A 19747-nucleotide genomic window follows, 5' to 3' on the forward strand; every position below is an offset into this window, starting at 1 on the left:
TGAGCTTTTTCTGTTTGCTTATAATTAGGCAAAAACAGAATAGCCCATGTCTTTCCAATATGTCTATCCAATTCTGAACCTTGTCCAAATCAGGCCATTTTTCATACCTCACAGGCCTCCCCGATTGTCCCTTTCTCTTTCTGGCCTTCTGACACATACACATAAAGGTAAAGCCAGTGATCATTCTGTTTTCTGTGTGGGAAAATTGGTAATAATGACTAGAGTTGAAAGTGTTACTGAACAAGTACAATATAATCATTCTTCTGTGACAAAAAAATCAATCCACCCCAAATTTCTTTTTCAGTCCAACAGAGAATTATTTCCTCTATCAATTGGCTACTTAGATCAAAAGATTTTAATATCTTTTCAAATGATACTTTTTCCTAATTACGAGATTGTTTCAGTTCTCCTACATTCTGTGACTTAAAAATGGGAGTACCCAGGTAGCGGCAGTGGTTTTGAATGGAAATTACAGCTCAGCAACAAGAAACTCTCTTGAGTAAAAGAAAATCTTTCTCTTTTTTTCCCTAAAAAGGTTTCATTTCTGTCACACTGCTTCTCACTTGAAATTTAGTTTCTATTCAGAATCATGGTGCATACATTGTTGTTCTTTGGGGAATATTTTTAAATAGTATTTATTTTCCTTTGGTTTAGGGCTATTTGGCTTCTCTTTTTCCTTCTATTTGTTTCTCATAGTGTGAATGACAAGTTAAATAACAGAAGAAGAGCCATAAAATGTGTCCCCAATATCACACTAGCTAAGGAATAAACACTAGTTTTTCAAGTTCAATAATTTTTAAACTTTATATATTCCCCAAACTCTGTCTTTCTGTGTGGCCTTTTCCCCTAAGTGGTTCCTTCAATGGTTATTCCCGAGATTAACTACCAAATATGGTAGGGGTAAAAATATGGGAAAGGCAAATATTGTTTTATTTTGGTTTATATTCAAGTGTAATTACATTTGCAAGGCAATTATCACGCAGTTAGGACATGAGTGGGAGGAAGGAGAGCAGTCTGAGGACAGTGTTGACCCTGTGGCCTTGCAGCCCACCCTTCCCAAACCAGTGAAGGCAGCAAGAGAACAACTAGTCTTGGCCTCACTGATGTCCCCTGGCGGGTCTCATTTACAGCAGAGTGGCCATCACCTTTGTGGTGTCTCTCAATATCTCAATTAGGAAGGTACTACTAATAAATGACCAAAGTTCATACAAGAAGTACTTTGTTTATAATTTAGAGTAGATTTAAGCCTATCTCTGAAATAATGCCACCCAGACTCACTTGTATTCTCCTATACCTTCTTGAATGAGAGAAAACCATTAGCCTTATACCTAGAGTCGGCGTATTTACCACACACAACCCACAGCCTAGCTTAGGGATGTCATGCTCAAGAGCTGTGTCTTGTGTGCCAATGATGATACAAGCTGAGACTCAATCATCTGAATTTCTGAAACGTAGTCTTAGTTTTGGCTACCGCCGTGGCTCCCTGGCTTGTCAATAACCCCTTGTCCATCCACACTGCAGTTTAATCATGCCTCTGGCACAGAAATTATACACATTATACATAATTATATGATATCTGTTTGTGGGGGAGATAATGGAGATAATCTATAGTGGATGCAGTCATCTTAAAAATAGGTGTTCTGACATTCTTAGAACTAGATGAGGCACCCTTCAAAACAAAGCCTTAAAAACACCTATTTCTCTTGTTGTCTCATCTAGTTCTGAGAATGCCACTGACTTGTGAAAGAAAAATAAGCATCAAGTACTGTCAGTATAGAAAACCACAACTTGGGTTAAAGATAATAATAAACTCCTCTCAAGGTTAAAACAAGAGTAATGTCATTTTGATTTCCCAAGTTTTCCCCCTCTAAGATGTCCAAATTGAACAGGGTTACAGATTTTTCTGGGTAATAACACTCAACAGATGCGGCTATTTTAACAATGCTTTGTTTCATCAATGTAATTATAATCTTTCATTTCCAATTATTGATGCACTTCACTCAGACAAGTCTCCTTCGAAATGTCACCTAAATTATCCCATGTCGATACTTTACTACAGATAAAGATAGGCAGGAGACATAGTGGTTTCTATGCCCATGATGTAGTAGCATACATGAAGTTCTTATATACAATGTTGATTTTATATCACAATTTGAAAATTCCTCTAAATGAAAGGCCATCCTTGGCTATGTAAGTGAAGAAATTATCTTTTTAAAACCACTCCCAAATCTATTCCAAATAGCCTGAGAAACCACTCTACATAAAAATCACTATGGTTTGATTTTTAACAATGTTAACTCAAAGTGAAATTTAAAAATTTTATCAGCTGCTTTTAAGGACAAAGTAGCAAGTAGGATATGGTATGTTTAAGGCTCTTTATCACTGAATGAATTCTAATGTCTCCCACTTCAAGTCTCCTATCACATACACAATAAGCTTGCCACTAAGCTATTCATGCATGTAGCTTATCTTCAAACTATTAAAAAGGTACCTAGTAAACTAGTAAAAAGTAGGTTTTGCATCACATGCTTTTTGTATTCTGCACAATGCCAATCATAATGTCTTTCTCACAGATTGCAACAGAGAAGTATTTGTTGGATCAAGAATGAAAAAAAGCAAACAGTTGTGAGGCACATCTATGACTTTACATGGAAAGAGGAAATAATAGCTTGGTTATAGATATAACTTAACAGTTGGGCAAAATAAACAGCTCTCCCACAATTAACTGAGAAAAGTGTTAAGTACTTGATCTGAGCTTCAGAAATTCCCTTGTGATGCTAACTAGGTGTCGGGTTTTTCATACAACTGGGCAATATAATGGAATGCCCACTTGTGGTACCAGATACATGAGGCCTGACTTCCACAATGAATCTTGCTTGGGTCTCCTTGTTTTCTATATGTTAGATTTTTCTGCCTTTCCCCAGAATGTTGAAAAAGAAGCCTACTTCTCTTGGTTTTTAGTGATGATCAGAAAAAGATAAATGTGCAAACTGCCAAAAAAAACCCAGATATAATCAAAAGAATTCTCATTAGTTTTCCTTTAGACCATAAGCAGAACTTTGAGACTCTTTTGTCACAAATGATTATTATTTGTGAGGGATCTGAAGACATCGTTTGCTTCAGTAGACTTTAAAAAGCTTGTGAGAAAGGGGAAGTTCTGTAATATAAATGCCCTTCCCCTCTATGGGACAATCCAGATCAGATTCCATCTCCAGGAAAAGGCAGGCCACTCCAACTTGGAGGACTTTCCCTCCTCTGACTTTTAATTACACTTGCTACTTGTATCATTTGTTTGACTCTTCTCTCCCCAGCCGTGCATAAAGGTGCAGATAGTATCTTTAGTTCTTTAGATCTTCCTCTCTGTCTTCAGAAAGTGGCTACCTAGCAAGTTTTGATTGATATACAGTGGGTAGGCAAGAAAAAATACTACATCTTTAAAATTGCAACTTGTATTGCTTTTAGTTCTTAGTTCATGGTAAACACATAGATTTTTCTGCTCCTCTAAAAATATTTAACAATTTTACAATGTAAATAATTTATTAAATATTAATGCATATATTTAATATTTAAATAAATAAAGGTACGTGCCTAGAAATGTTAGCTGCACTGGAGATAAATATGGCAACCTAAAAATATGGGAAAAAGCTATTGCCTGAACTTTTCAGAACTGTGTGCTACTTTTAGCATATGTATGCACCATGAAGTGTGTTGCCATCTTACTCTTCATGATTTAGAAATATTACAAGTACACCTAATTGTGCATATTTACTTAGGTTCCTAATTTCACAGTTTCCCTGTCTCCTCCATTGGGTGATAAGCTGTGGGAACAAGGCCCTGGTGGCGTCTTTAGTTTAGAGTTGTAGGAAAAACACATGATTTGGAGCTGACCCACCTGGATGGCTTCAGTCAGTGGTTAATCTTTTCAAGTCTAATTTTCTCATCTAAAAATTGGGAAAAGTGACACTGCATTCCAGATCTGTGATAAGGATTCTCAAAAGTGCAGGTAAAGTACCTTCTACATAGTAGATGCTCAACATACAGTAGTTATCATTATTCCCTTTTACAAATGCTGTTTACAGTACTCAAACTATAGTTTTGCATAGTCCATACTCACTGAGTGGGTAAAGGGAAGAACACACTGAATGTCTAATATGGACATTGTTTTTCTGAGTGTCAGCAAAAACCATGGCTGCCACATAAAATCATTCACTTCTTTTGTACTTAAAAAATACTTCACCAGAGATAAGTAGGGAGAATAGATAGAGACATTATACTGGACCATAAGCAAGTATGTATTACTATAATATACTCTGGTTCCCCAGCTCTATATTACTCATAGCAGAAAAGGCACATAGAGAAATCTACGAATGGGGGAACTGCATTTCTTTATGACCTTATTTGAAAGATAAACTCCTTGGGGAAATACAATTTATTCAGATTATCAAGACCCTGCTGTGCAAATCTACAGTCTGGGAGCACACTATGGAGATCAAAAAATATTTACTTTATTCTGTTGGGTATAAAAGCTTTTAATGAAGGCATAATTAAGACAAAAAAGTGTACATGGCTTAGAAATTCCACTGCTGAGCCAAGCCATTAATATCCAAGGCACCATACCCAGTTGTGATTCCACCTGTTTCCTATTTTGATTACAACCTAGTTGTAAATCAAGGTATTGTGTGACTACCTAACCTGGTGCTGCAGGAAAGGCTGGTACTCCAGGAGTAGGGAAAGCAACATAAAGGGGGCTGGTGTAGATGTGCGGTGAAGGTGTGGCCTTTGGTACAGGTTGAAACAAACCAATAAATAAACAAAATCCAAATCTTTTAATAGCCTTGGGATCAGCTATATATGAAAAAAGTTATCATGTTTATTGGGCGTGTGAAGGGCTCTATGAATTTTCTCAACACTGTCATAGAGCTGATAGGATAAAATCTAACTGTCTAATTGTTATAGAAGAAAAAATGAGCAATTCATTGACAATGCAGGTCAGATAACTTGTAATATGATAAAATAATCAAACTCAGATATTTTTATATGTATAAACATATAGAGAGATATAGGTATATTTTGTATATAAATATGTAAAAATGTATGGACAACTGTATGTAATGATCTATTCATATATTGATATGAATATGTATACGATACAATTTGATTAAATGAAAACAAAGTATTAGCAGCAATTCAAAAGTACAAGGAAAACTCCAGCATGCTCTAATTTTTGGAGTCTTGCAAGACCTATTTAAATATATTTGTGCTGTATAACAGAGGAATTCTACAATTAGGTTACTAGTACATTTTCATAATCAATTGTTTGCATAATACCCAAGGCTCATGAATAATTTTATATTGTTCGTTGGGAAATTCTCTAGTAAGCTGGAAATCTAGTAGGGAGGAAGTGAAACATAGCCATCAACAATAGCTAATAATTCTGGCCACAGTCACTATGTGCTGCAAAATGCTGTTTCAAAGTTCACTAAACCTGACTCATAACATAAGGAGATTGCCAATGAATATGGAATATATACGGGAAGTTAATATATATATTTTTCTTCTAATTGAAAATAGTTTATCTGAGCAACTAGGGTTTCAAACCTAAAAGTTCAATAACTATACTTTTTGAACCAGGATAGGCAAAATCAGTTTAAAAATGTTTAAAAGAATAGTATAGAAGTCATTATGATATGTTTCCCTACTTGCTCTAGTACACAAAGTCAGATTGCTGAAAATTAGCCCAGTACTGCACACTTTAAATCATCCCTCAGTATGTCAATCATAACTTAATAAAGTAGTTTTTTTTTTTTTTTTTTTTAAATCTCTCACTTACCTACAGACTGTCTTAATCATTATTATGAATAAGAGTGAGACCTGGAAGGTTTTTTGTTTGTTTGTTTCAGATTTGCATTATTTTCACTTTTTATCTTTTGGATGCTATGAAGCATACACAGCATCAATATCTTTTATGTTACTAGGAGCAATTCAAATTTATCTAAATGTGACAAATACACTTTCAAAATCTGAATATCGGTGATTTAACAGTCAGGTACTTGATAAAAAGCAGTGTGGCAAGAGAATCTAGAGTGGGAGTTCTCACACTGTGCTCCCTGGTTCAGACATCAGCATCCCTCAAAACTTGTTAGAATACAGGTTCTCAGGTTCTCAGGCCCCTCCCAGACCTCCTGAATCAGGAACTCTGGAGTGGGGCCCAAGTAGTCTGTTTTAGCCATCTATACAGATGATTCCTTGCATAGTCAAGTTTAAGAATCGTTACTCTGGAGTATGCATTTCAGTGAAGACAGGAATTACTCTGTCCTGCATAAATATACTCTTGCAGCAAACAAATTGTGTGACCCAAGCCCTTCAACTGTACCTCTGAAGCAGGCAAACATTATACTGAATGTGTGGGACTGAGACCAGGGTATCTGGAGCCAAGTCCATGACACAGACAAGCAGGCACTTCCTAGGGCTTGTAGCATGATAAAGGTTGCAGCAGGATAAAGGTTGGTAGCCTGTTCTAAAAGATACTTGTGGATAGACAGTGAGAAAGGGGTGGAGACACCCCTTTCTACCCCTTTGCTTTCTCCGGAAGGAAAGCCAGAGGAAAGGAAGACAGATGGAGGGAAGTGAGACACATGGATAGCATTCTCCCAGTAAGGAATAATTCAGATTTCTTTTTTAATTTTAAATAAATACACAGCTTTTATGTCCCCTAGTCAGGAAGCATAGGATATCATGCAACTTCATAATCAAAGTTTCTATCACCAGGAGCTCTTATGGTACATGCAGAGGAATTCAATCAGACAATATGTGTTTCTAAGTACCTACCATGCACTAGAACTAGAGATGAAAGACTTTTCCAATTGTTTCTTGGATTCTGTATGCCAGGATGGAAAAAGATGTTTTAATTATAGAAAGGGCAGGGGAAACAATAAAACAAAATTTTCTGTCTACAAAGTGTCAATACCATGTATTTTGTTGCTTTTGTCAAAGCATTATTTTATTATTTATTAAAGTACAATTTCAGTATGATGTTTTCAAATTTCAGAGGCAGAGAGAAAGTGACGGCTCATTTAATTATTTGTGACTTCTGAAAAACAATGTATGCATTTCAGCAAAATCAAAGAGAAGTGGCTAAGAGGAAGAATATCTTTTACAGAATGGTGATTATTCCCCAAAATTTCAGAAACAGATTTGTCCAATAGGTTGTCAATTTGAAGTAGGCAGCAAAGTTGCTGACATTTGCAGAAATGAGGGAAGACAGGGGTGAGGGGTTGGGTAGGAGGATAACTGTGGAATTAATAGAGGAATTCACAAGTGAAGTACCACATTATATCAGCTCTGGTTTATAGAGCACTCACTGATGTAGGACAGTGTGTTTGTGAGATACTTTGCATGCATTGTCTCATTGAATCCTTCAACATCCCTAAAAGGTAGACTGTATATAGGATACCATATCTGTGTTTCACAGATGAGGAGTTGGGGGACAAAGAGGTTAAGTAACTTGTCCAATGTCACACAACTTTGGGACATAAACCTATGTCTTGGGGAGACAGATAAGTAAATTAACACAAACAATATGGTGTGATCCGTCTCCCAGAAGATTGCCCATAATTAAAGAAGAGCAGGAAAATATAATTCCAACTGGGTGGATTGATCAAGCAACTCTGGAAGAGGAGACAATGTAAGTCAAGTACTTGAAAGTTAAATAGGAATTCAGAAGGTAACAAAGTGAGGGAAAAATAATCCACAGAAAAGGAGGCTTCGTATGAAGAGGTTTAGGTACAGGAAAATGCACAAAGTTCATAATGACTGTGGAACAGGCATTGCACATGGGTAGTAAATTGTTTAAAAAAAAAAAAAAAGCTAAAGAGATAGCATGTTTCATAATAAAGACAGGCCCTGTGTTCCAAATTAAAAGGAGTGAACCTCATCCTAAAGACTATGTGAACCACATTCATCATAATGAATAATTTTAAGCAAGAATGTGACATGATCAGGTTGTGATTTTTTTAAAAAAATCAATCAAACAGAATTTTTCATGGATTAAAAAAAACTTTTCAAAATCTATCAAACAGAATTTTGGAGGAGGTACTGGAATGGGGCAAGAGGGAAAGCAGATTCATCAGTTAGCAAGAAGTTTCTTTAGTCCAGAAAATAAGTAATGTGGATCTGAATGAAGACAGTAGTAGTGGAAAGAGAGACAATGAGAGAGATTTGACAAGTTAAGGGGGTGGGGCTGAAAGGTCTCTGTGTCAGTGTATGTGGGGCTCAAGGAGATGGGTGATTCTAGGATGACTCCTGGTTTTCTGGCTTGGGTTCACACTCAGAAAGGTCACGTGCCTGAGAAATACCCAAGCGAAAGTGTAGACTAGGCAGCTGGCTTGGAGCTAAGACAAGCTGTCCATGGGGTACAGTCAGAATAGGGTACATTATAGGGACAAGAAAGAGAAAGGACATGGTTCTGCAATTAAAAGATGGAAAGCTAGCTTGGATTTTAGGCAAAGAAATTATTTTGTGGACCAGACAAATAACTTAGATTGTACAGTATTGATTAGCATTAGACTATAGGCAGGGACCCCAGTTAAGTTATTGCAGGGCAGTCGAGGAAAAATAGTCCCGACCCTAATGATGTCAATGATAATGAGGAGAAAGAGAAGGTAGCATATTTGAGAATGACTTAAACGGCTAAACCAACACTATTTAGTGGAATACGCGAGGACTGGGCAGTGTAAGATTATGCCAAGGCTTGAGTGACTAAAACGATGATGGTCCCTTAACAAAGACAGGGAGGAGGAGGAGGAGCAGGTGTGTGAGACTGGGCAAAGGTGGATTTGGGCGGCATGTGAGATACCAAGTGAAATGCTGGCTGAGCATACAGGGCTGGAACTCAGGAGAGAGGGCTGGAGTGAGTAACCCTCCACAGATACATGAAAGAGAGCGATAGTGAGCAGAAGGGAAGGGTCCCATGCAGAGCTCCCATGCTTTGAGGGACAGTCAAGGAGCTAATGGAAGAACACTTGTAAAGGTACTGAAAATGAGTAGGAGGAAAATAGGAGAGAGCCCCGAGAAAGAGAGGCGCAGGAAAGAATGCAGCTCCCAATGTCTAAATGCTGTAGAGGAGTCACTTTAGGATACCACAAAGGCCTGCCGCATCAGACAACAAGGAGGTTTTGGTGACTTTGTTGGAAGAACTTTTGAGGAGTAATGAAGGCAGAAGACTGAGTTCAATGGGCCTGAAGAATGAACAGGAGGTAAGCAATGCCGACACTGGGTACGGTTGGGGAGTGAGGTCAAGGAGCAGCTGCGGTAATGAGAGATGAAGAAGAGTGTCTCCCGTCTTATTGATCCTATTTATAAACTGAAAGAAAAGTGCCAGTAAAGTAGGAGAAATCAAAACCACAGGAAACACAAGGAGTAACTGATGGAATAAGGAGCAGAAAGGTAGTTTAGCTTCAGGGAAGAGGAGAGACATTTCCCCATGACTAGAAATATTTACAGATGGGTGGGTGGGAGAATAAATATCTCAAATGAAATACAGATCTTCTTTTACACAACCTCCACCAATTTCCAAGTATTAATAATGGAATTCAGTGAAATTGAGGTTTGTTTGTTTTGATTATTGATTCTGAACTCTAGCATGAATAAAATACTGGAAACACTTTATTTTTAAAAAGAAAAATGCATACTGAAAGTGATTTTAAAATCATCCAGCTGACAACAGTTAGCTTAGGTTTGAAATGACTAATATTATTAGTGAATTCTTGCAAGAGATATTCTTTCAGGAGAATCTTTCTCCTCTTTAAAAACCTCACAAACAAAGAAGATACAGTCAATCCTACATTATCCGCATAACAGATTAAAATGCTGAAATGACTTGCCTGGCCTGCCAGTGTGCCTCTGGGCTGTCGCTTCCTGACATCCTTTAGTGTGGGCTTAGGGAATAAAAGCCAACATAATAGCATATGAAAAAAATTAATGGGGACCCTAAAATGGCTACTGCAGATCTTATGATGCATTTCAGAGCCAAATAGGAATGTTATTTGGCAAATATGATATTCTGCATTACCCATGCCAGACAGCAAATACTCTTGATTAGAACAAATAATTACTAGTTTGCTATGATTTAATAGGTCTGATACATTTCCACCCTTTTTGATCATTTTTGCTGATTAAAAATAATCCAAAAGATTAAACCACTTGTAATATGCTTTCCAAACTCTGTACTTTAACTTTCTCCAAACACAAAAGTCTCAGCTCTAGTGAACTATAGAACAGCACTCAGTGCATTTGATTATGAGTATATTAAATATATATGTTGGTAAAATCATTTGTCTTCTCTAATGTGGGAAAAAATGGTTCAGTGTTACAGAAAAATGAACATGAGTTATAACTTCTCCTCAATCTTGAGGATAAGTTATTGTCTTCAGAACACTCATTATATATTATGTATTTAGGTGATACTCTTAATTTAATAATTAAAATTATAATAATACATTGTTTAGAAGAGATAACCTCCTATAAGTCATTGTAGTATTACTTGGTTAAAAATGATAATCTATTATAATACTGTAAAATATGTAAGCTCCTCAGTGTCAAATTTAATCCCCAAAGAAAGATTTTTAACAAAAAAAATGTATTCAGTGGGCAAAACTAATGAAAGACTGGTAGTATATTTTTCCTACTATAACATGAATTTTGATATTTAAAAAGCAGAGAAAAATTACTGAATGGAGGCACCTTTCAATCCCTCAGTACATAATGAACTTCCACAATGTGAAGGCAGGGAGGGGATAAGGCATAAAATCAGTATAAGGTGTGATCCCTCTGCTCGAAAGCCCCACAGTGTAACTGGAGGTGGTGAGACATTTTCCAAACCACATTAAACCATGTGCAGAATGATGCAAAAACAGCACTCAGATACCTTCAGCTCTGGTGTAGGTATTTCAAGAATCTAGTGCTTCTCAGAATGAAAGTGGAAAAATAGTTTCTTATTGAAATCGCCATTGGTACAAAAAAAAAAGGAAGAAAATCACCCAGAATTCTCCTTAACTCCTCCGTGAGAGAATAGCATTTTTTAAACCTTTGTACCTTAACTGAAGAGAGAAAAGAACTACTTCTCACTATAGCCCACTTAGTGTAAAATTTAATGAAGACAAGGGATGCTGAGTAAACATCAGTCACAGAGAAGGAGATTTAGGGCAGGACCCTTTCTCCCTCCTGTTCCCCTTATGTTCCTCCTTGGCTTCTGACTGAAGAATAGTAAGAATTTGGGCTTTGCTTTACTAGACGATCCACATGTACACACTGTAAATAGAACAACGCCTTCAATCTGGGGAAATGATCTTTCATGCTGTAAAAACAGAAAACAAAACAAATACAACAGACCCCCCTCTCTGTTTCCCTTACAATGATAAAATGCTCTACCTATAGCCCTTGTGTCCCAGCCTCTCACATCCCAGCAGCACGCCTCCTCTTGCAGGTCACGTCTTTCACATAAAAGTGCTAAACTAATGCCGCTTAATGACAAATTAATGTCCATGAATAAAAAATACACCTCTAATAGCATAGAGTAATTTGCCATTACAATATCATCATTGGACATGCCCCTGGTTTAATACGATGTATTTAATTCATAACCTAATGAGTGATATATAAAAAGAGGGAGATGAACCCTGCAATTACATTTATGTGAGTCTGTCACCTTATTTGTAAAACCTTAGAGTCATTTACATTCAAATTAGAACAAATGAGTGATTTCACAAAGTGTGCTGATAAATGACCACAGCAGCCCAAGACAAAACTGTATTTCCTGTGAACACATTAACAGTTTCCTATTATTTGTTAAAAATTACAATGCATATTGCCCAGTGTGGTGTGAATAATGACTTTTTTACTGATTAGGTCAGAAGACTAATACGTAGCAAAATAAATAATTTTTCTTTTCATTTTTTTCCTGATTTTTGCTTTAAATTAACTACTGAATTCTGGTGGATTCACACTGCCACCTGCTGTCTAGCAATAGATATTAGACCTATATTCCTATCAAAAAGGGAGTTGCGTATTCAGTACTTTGGTGGTTTTATTTGAAAAGTCTATGTGATGGTTCTGTTTATCAATACATTTAAATTGCATATTATTAAAAAGACAATGTACTTGGTGAACATAAAGAATGACTGTTAATAAGACAATAGAATATACTTGGGAAAGGTGATACAAAATGTATACATTTTTTTTTTTTTGGAAAGTTAATGACAAAAAAAGACATCTTCATCAAAGCTTCTGATGCATCACTTGCAGGGGATGTAACACGAAATTCAGTTGCCGATATTCCTGATCTTATGGCATTGTGCATCAGCAGAGGCGATGGGGTGTGTGTGTGTGTGTGTGTGTGTGTGTGTGTCTGTATCAAGCTTTCCCCACTCCTACCCCTGAGTACAATCTAAAGGGGACTGAGAGGCTCTGCCTGCCACTGAGGATCTCTACCAATGAATCTTCTCCCCTAATGGCAAGTCCCAACATGAAAACTCTGCCTTAGGGCCCAGAACAAAACAGGCTAGGAAAGGCACTGTGGCTGGAGATGAGGCCAGGGAGGGACAGGCCGGGCCTTGAAGATGAGGCTAAAGACTTTCGTGGGAGAAATAATGTACTTGAATGATGATCAGGGTAGCTAATGAAAGTTTTCAAACCAGATCAACATCCTAGTTCTGAATTTAAGTTTCTCCATCTGTATAAAGAAAACAACCCACCAGTGTTAAGGGGTGACTTAACAGTGGAAATGGGAGTCCCTGCAAAACACTCAGGATGGATAGGCCCTCAATATATGTGGTTCCCTTTCTTGGGAAAAGATAGTGATGTTCTGGGGACCATGGGTTACCACAGATTGAGGCTAGAAACAAGCAGACTGCTCAGGAGGCTACTATAACCTATAGACTAGATTAGTGGGAGCCTAAAGAAAGGCAAGACACTCCACCTCCCCAACAATTAGCATCAAGTTCATTGCCCAGCTTTCCTTTTTCCCACACACATGCTTTGAGAACCTCTGAGAAGGCTAATTAGGCAGCTAATTCAATAGCTGTCCGCACTGACACAGAGGAGCACTGCTCCTGCAATTTGGGGTTCCTTCTCTCAGCAGCCTGCCAGAGGAAATTCAAGAGAAAGCAGCCCACACAGTGCCAGGTATTCCTCTCCTTTTCAGGAGGGCAGCAGCACCATTTACATGTTCAGAGGAACTGCAGGATGACAGTGAGGCTCAGGGAGCGTCCACCGGTTCCCCTTGGAGATACTTTGAAATGAGCACTGGAGGGCAATGGTATATTTGAGCTGGTCTGCCCTTCACTCCTCTGGCAGAGAAGTCAAAGAAAGAATGGCAGTTTGAGAACAACAAAACAACACCAGACATCTGAGTGAAGAGAGTGGTTTCAAAAACTCCTAGTTGACAAAGTATCACGCAAAGATGGAGCATATATCAGCATTGATTGAAGGGGCACAATTCCTGGGTACATTTTAAGCACTGGGAATTTTTCACATTAAGAAAATATTATTTTTATATACTCAATGAAATAGTCCCACATTAAATTAAAAACCAGTTGAACAATATTACCAAAAAATTACAAACAGATATAACTATGAGACTATATCAAAATATAAAAGTACATTGAATTGACCCAGTCTGTGATTTTTATAATCCTAAGAGAGAAGCAGGGCATATATTTTTAAAAGGCTGAAATAAGGAAGGTTTCTACATCGACATGATTTTGGTACTCATGTAGTCAAAGTTTCCTTCTACAAGTTTGACATCTTGCAATAATCACAGGTAAAAAGTAGAAGTAAAGTTACATGACAAAATGAAAACATTTGTGAAAAGACAGTGAAAATTTCAACCACTATTGAAGAAGCCTGAATAATAACTGTCCACAAGCATGCAGGCATGCTACACTTTTACCTCAGCGCAATAATGAAATGCAGAAGTTAAATTCCAAAGTATACAAGTCACTTAGTATCTCAACAAATCACCTATCTGATGGGAAAGGGGGAAACACCCATGAACCTTTAATGTTCATCTGGAATTCTCACTTACAGAAAATTATAGACTTAGGTATACCCACACACCCCTGCATATACACAGCATTTATAATGTGTATCATGATAACTACTGCTATAACCAAACTGTGTCAACATGCATCACTGATTACTGTCTGCCATGGGGAAAGTGAATCAGGTGATGATGCGTAAAGCCCAAGTTGCAATATTTGATGTAGAAATGTCAAATAAAAGTAATTTCAATTTCACAAGTCAAACACACACTTTTGAAGTCTTATAACCTTTCTACATGATTCCCATTTGCTACAGGCAGAAAGGCATTAAAAATAGCTTTCCCATACCACCTAACAATATTGAGAGGAAAAGAAAGGAAAATAAGGTAAAAAAAAAAAAATCATTAACCATTTACTGTTAGATTAAATGTGCTGAAATAATCATAAGAATTCCATATACTGTATTTGAATTTTCCTCAGGTGAACATGGCTGACCTTCCTCACACTGTCTCCCTGGGAAGTGCTGGTTCCTATCTTCCAGGGTTGTTGGGAAGATTAAATAAGATGCTAGACGAGAGAGAGCTTTGTAAACTACTTAAAAGGTAATGGAAGTCAATGATAAAAGTATATATTTAAAATGAGAGAAAATGATTTAAAAGGAAAATAAAGTAATTGGGCAGGAAAACAAAACTTTTCTGCTCACTCATATCATGTCATATGCACAAAGATAGTGGCATTAAATTGTGTGATGAATTTATTATTTCTTCAAATTATTTTTTTAATGCTATAATAAATGCAAGTGAAGGTGATACCAGTGGGGGAAATGGGAGGATCCTGAAATTGGAAATTAGTTAGTTACACTCTATAAAGTCCAAGAGACTCATAGCCATACTGTTTGCCTAAGATGCCCCATAGACTCCTATCTAACAAGGAGTTTTCATCCAACCAAGAAATGGTCTTCGGAATCAGAAAGTCCTACCAGCCATATTGCTTCAGGCAAGTTGGATACATTTTAAGCCTCTGATTTTTTAAATCTATAAAAACGGGCAAAGTTATTGTGAGGACTGTCTGGGCAACAACTGTGAACACACAGTCAGTGCGTGGTGTTGGGGAGGTTTCTCTCCCTCGTTCTCATGGGGCCTTTCCTGACCAGCAAATCAGGGCAGGGATACGAACATCACTCATCCCTTCTCTAGCATTTACTGCCTGGGAAGTTCACATGGTAATTAATTACAAAGGACTTTGTGATTTACTAGATACTGTTCCTGAAATATTCAATGACTATTAGACTTTTCTTACATTTGTGATTATTTCCATAACCAGACAATATTGCTTCGGACTAGGACTCCTTTCAGCGTCACCTCCCCGGGCCCCTGCAGGGAACCCTGTGCATGGTCACTGAGTTAATCGGCTGCTCAGGTGTCATGGAGACCTAAGGTGGGCAGGACAGTGGAGGAAAACTCCTGCTTCCGTCCGTGATTGGACGCAAGAGCAGCAGCCGCCCTCCTAGGAGCTTCTCAGCTTATGTCCTGGAGAAACTCTGCTACCACAGCCCACACCCCACCCCCACTTTACCTGTCATTCAGCTCCAGTTGGTGGGGGCCAGCTTATGACTGCGGGGAAAGGAATACGAAGGGTGTATGAGCAGGATGCAAGCTCACATACCTGGATGAGATAGTGGGAGCATAAATTGAGAAGCTCCAACAGCTGTAGGTGACTGCCCGCTGCTAGCACATCCTGGATCACACCTGGCTCCAGCAAAATCTGTTTTGTTTTTTTAACAAAAAGAAAACTATCAGTTACACTTAAAAATATAATGCGCTTAATATGTAGATATACCATAGTATATTTAAATTTCTGCTTTACATATTCTATTTCAATTAATATTGTTTCTTTTTATGGAAGTCAGTTCTTCTCTTCCTGTTCTCATTCATGAGCTGTGGCCCTTACTCTAACAGCCGATTTTCTCTTTACCACATGTGCTGATATCATTTCTGTGTGTGAAGCTCTGCAGTTAACCACTTATTTTTTTGTAGGAGGGTATAAACATTTTCAAAGAACAACATAACCCTCAAAATTCAGTCTGTGATGTAATCTTATAAAATACAACAGAACTGAGTTTTAGTTTTTCAAAGTATATTTCAGAATTTTGCTCTTTAGTAGACCACAGAAACAGGTATGTTAGGGAAAGGGGCATATGTTTCTCCTTGCCATATGAGACCAGAGGTGGATATTACTCCATTTTACTTCTTTTTTTTTTTTTTTGAGATGGAGTTTCACTCTTGTCGCCCAGGCTGGAGTGCAATGGCACAATCCTGGCTCACTGCAACCTCCGCCTCTCAGGTTCAAGCGATACTCCTGCCTCAGCCTCCCAAGTAGCTGGGATTACAGGCATGTGCCACCACGCCCAGCTAATTTTGTATTTTTAGTACAGACAGGGTTTCACCATGTTGGCCAGGCTGGTCTCGAACTCCAACCTCAAGTGATCCGCCTGTCTTGGCCTCCCAAAGTGCTGGGATTACAGGCATGAGCCACCACGCCCGACCTCCATTTTACTTCTAAGTCCTACAACAGTAAGCTTTATCCGCAAACTTCCATTTTCCTCTTTCTCAGTCTCAGATTCTCTTATCCTTTCTATTTAAAATAAAGGATGTTCAACTAGTATTTTCAGAATACAAAGACATCACATAGAGGTAATGCCTCCTAAGTATCCTGGTGATACCAATTCTTCATTTTGTTAAGTCCAGTTATCTACCTCCTGCTGCCAGCTGTTGAGCAGCTGATCAGGGCTGGAAAAAAGGCACACGACCATGTTGACAAAATTCACATGAATCACTGCCAGATGCAAGGAGGCCTTTAGTGATGCCCCAGCCCTCCATTCTAACCCATTTCCCCAGCCCAGTGGCTCCCGAAGTCTGGTCTTTGGACCAGCAGCATTGGCATCACCTAGGAACTTACTAAACTGCAAACTCTTGGGCGCCTCCCAGATGTACTGAATCAGTACGTTTCAGGGTGAGGCAACTAGTGTTTTAACAAGTGTCCTGAGTGACTCTGATGCACAGGGAGGCACTAGTCAATTCACCCCTCCACTCTACTACTTCGCCACACTCCTTTCTCAAGCCTCCAACTCCTCCTCTGCCACCGGATTTTCACTTCATGATCCTTGAAAACCTCTTACCACCAAATCTACCAACCCATCTACCTACATCTGTATCAGTACCTTTTGCTCTCTCCAACAGTCCACTTGTGTGCTTGATCCCAACCCCTTCTGCCTGCAACTGTCCCCTCTTGTTCCTGCATCACTATAGGTTCTCTTTCTACTGGATGGTAGGTTTGAAAACCTCAGGGTCATTCTTGACTCTTCTTTTCCTTAGGCCTTATATCCAATTCATCAGTCAGACCTGTTGGTTCTGTCTTCAAAATAGTTTCAGAATCTGATCACTGCTCATGACTCCATCATCACTGCTTTAGTCCAGTCAACTCCTCTTTTTAAACTTAACTGTAATCACCTCCTAGCTAGTTGCCCTGCTTTCTCCTCTTTCTCCTTTGTCCACTCACACTATCTGTTTTAGTAATATCAACCAAACTGGTTCTTTAAAAACACAAATGAAATCATGTCACTCTTTTTATTCAGAACTTTCTGAAGACTTTCCATTTCAATGAAAATAAAATCCAAAAAGTCTTCACTATAACCTAAAAAGGTCTTGAATATGCTGAGCACCTTGGTGTTTACAACTAGTTGTTTGTTCTGCCTGGGCCACTCCCTCATATCCTTCAGATATTGTCTTACCTGAGATGCCTTCCCTGACCATCCTATGTAGAACAGTGACCCACCCCTGAACAGCAATCATTCCCTAGCTCCTAACTTTGTTCTATTCTTCACCATAGTGCTTACCACCTCACATTATATATCTTTTTGCCTATTTGCTTATTTTCCTCTGCTCACTGTAAGTTTCAGGAGAGCAGGGACTTAATCTATTTTGTATCCCCAGCACTCAGAACAATGTCCAGCACACATAGCTGTTGCTCAATATTCATGAAGTTATTTTGATGTAATAACTGATCTCTACACATATTTTTAATTCAGAATCAATTTTAACTAATTTTATAAGAAAGAAAAAAGGACTCTATATTTCTAAGCTAGCAAAGAAGTGAAAAAGTCAAGCACATGTGGCAAAAATGCCAACCCTCATCTTATTCTGAAAAGTCTTTATATCTCCTTTTCCATCTAGTCAGAAAGAGAAACCCGAATTTCTCCAACTCCTCAAGGAAGGAGGCTTTGACTGACATTCAGGAAATTACTGTAGCTCCCATCAGAGGAGCAAGGATGTCATATAGTCTTGCAGAAGAGGCAAGGCCTAAGGAGGAGAATGGGGAATAGATGGATTAGAAAGGTTGGTTTTAGCCTTTAAATCCTGTCAGTTGTGCTCATTTCACACAACTGGTATTTGTGATAACCTCCAAGGCTCACTAGTAGCAAACACAAAGACAGAGATCACAGAGAGACAAGATGAATATTCCATAGCATGTGTTACACATCCAGCAGGCGGACTTCCAGAAGCCTGCACATGAAAAAGCCATATGGCGATTGTTTTTGTCTTTTTAAAATTTTTTTGTTTTGTAGTTTTTTCCTTCCACTCATTATAACATAAGTTTTCTAAAATATGCTTTAGCAGAGAAAATCTCTAAGTGCTCTTAAAGGGGTGGAGAAAGAAACCCTACCAGGACAGCTGTTCTCACTTACGGAAACAGAACCAGTGTTTGCAAACCTCACTGTACCAGAGACTTTTAATTCAGCTTTGTTGCTCTTTGGTGACTGACCGTTCAAACATATTTTTCCAGGAAATTTGTGTTTGGCCAGCAATAAAATCAAAGGTCCAATCTCCTCATGATTTACAGTGTGTTGAATTTATCTGTCACCTGCCTCAAAGGACTGGCCAAAAGAACAACCTCTGCAGAAAAAAGGGATCTCAAACACACAGGTTTATGGAGAACAATTAAGACAGCTGCATTTAACTTCTGCCAAGCATTATATTTAGGTATTTCTGAAACATACCCATCAACATGCAGTCTTACACTCAAACCAGGATGAACAGGAAGAAGGTCACTCAAGGACCACCTGCAGGAAGGAAGAGATGTTCCCCAAGATCTGAAAGCACACAGGGTGGGGAATAGGAGCTAATGTGAGTGGCCTGACACATCCAGTCACTCATCAGTCTGGAGGAGCATATCGCAGCTAGAGGCATAAACAGTGGACAAGACACAATGTCTTAATAACAAGAGATCAAGAAAATGCTAGATGCATAAAGCCAAGTGCTCCAGAATCCAGTGGCGGGGGAGTGGGGTGGGAAGGGGGACTGGGGGAAAAGGAAACCCTAAAAGAAGCCAAACTAGGCTAGGCATTGCCTCTACCCTCCAGTGATGCTCACTTGCTTGGGTGGAGCTCACCCGTAGAGCTGGGGCCTCTCCAGATTTGCAAACAGGTTTTGATGCAACCAGGAGCAAACTTAGGTGGGGGTATGAATGTTTCTTGTTCACAGGACTATCTGTATAGAGGATTCTTTCCCCGCCTGACCTGCAGGTGGCAGAACACAATGGGCTGTTCACAAATGAGGGATGCTGGACAGTGCTAGCCGGGAGGTCATCTCTAGCCTCACCTCACCAAGTAATGAGATGTGGTCAGGAACCGACCCAGGAATCCCTCCTGCAAC

The 19747-nt window shown here is 38.6% G+C and overlaps 1 protein-coding gene across 5 annotated transcripts in view; it reads right to left on the minus strand.

Annotated features, from left to right (window-relative positions):
* The window catches only part of KLHL32 (kelch like family member 32), a 209815-nt gene that overhangs the window by 59875 nt on the left and 130193 nt on the right, over window positions 1–19747 (minus strand). For all 5 annotated transcript variants that reach the window (XR_013416044.1, XM_028846772.2, XM_028846771.2 and 2 more), the window contains 1 exon segment: window positions 15702–15800. Coding sequence is in view for 4 of the 5 variants with exons in the window: in XM_028846772.2 (XP_028702605.1) it covers window positions 15702–15800 (99 nt within the window). In the remaining variant the exon portion in view is untranslated.

Source organism: Macaca mulatta, chromosome 4 (genome assembly GCF_049350105.2).
Source record: "Macaca mulatta isolate MMU2019108-1 chromosome 4, T2T-MMU8v2.0, whole genome shotgun sequence".
Classification (NCBI taxonomy): Eukaryota; Metazoa; Chordata; class Mammalia; order Primates; family Cercopithecidae; genus Macaca; species Macaca mulatta.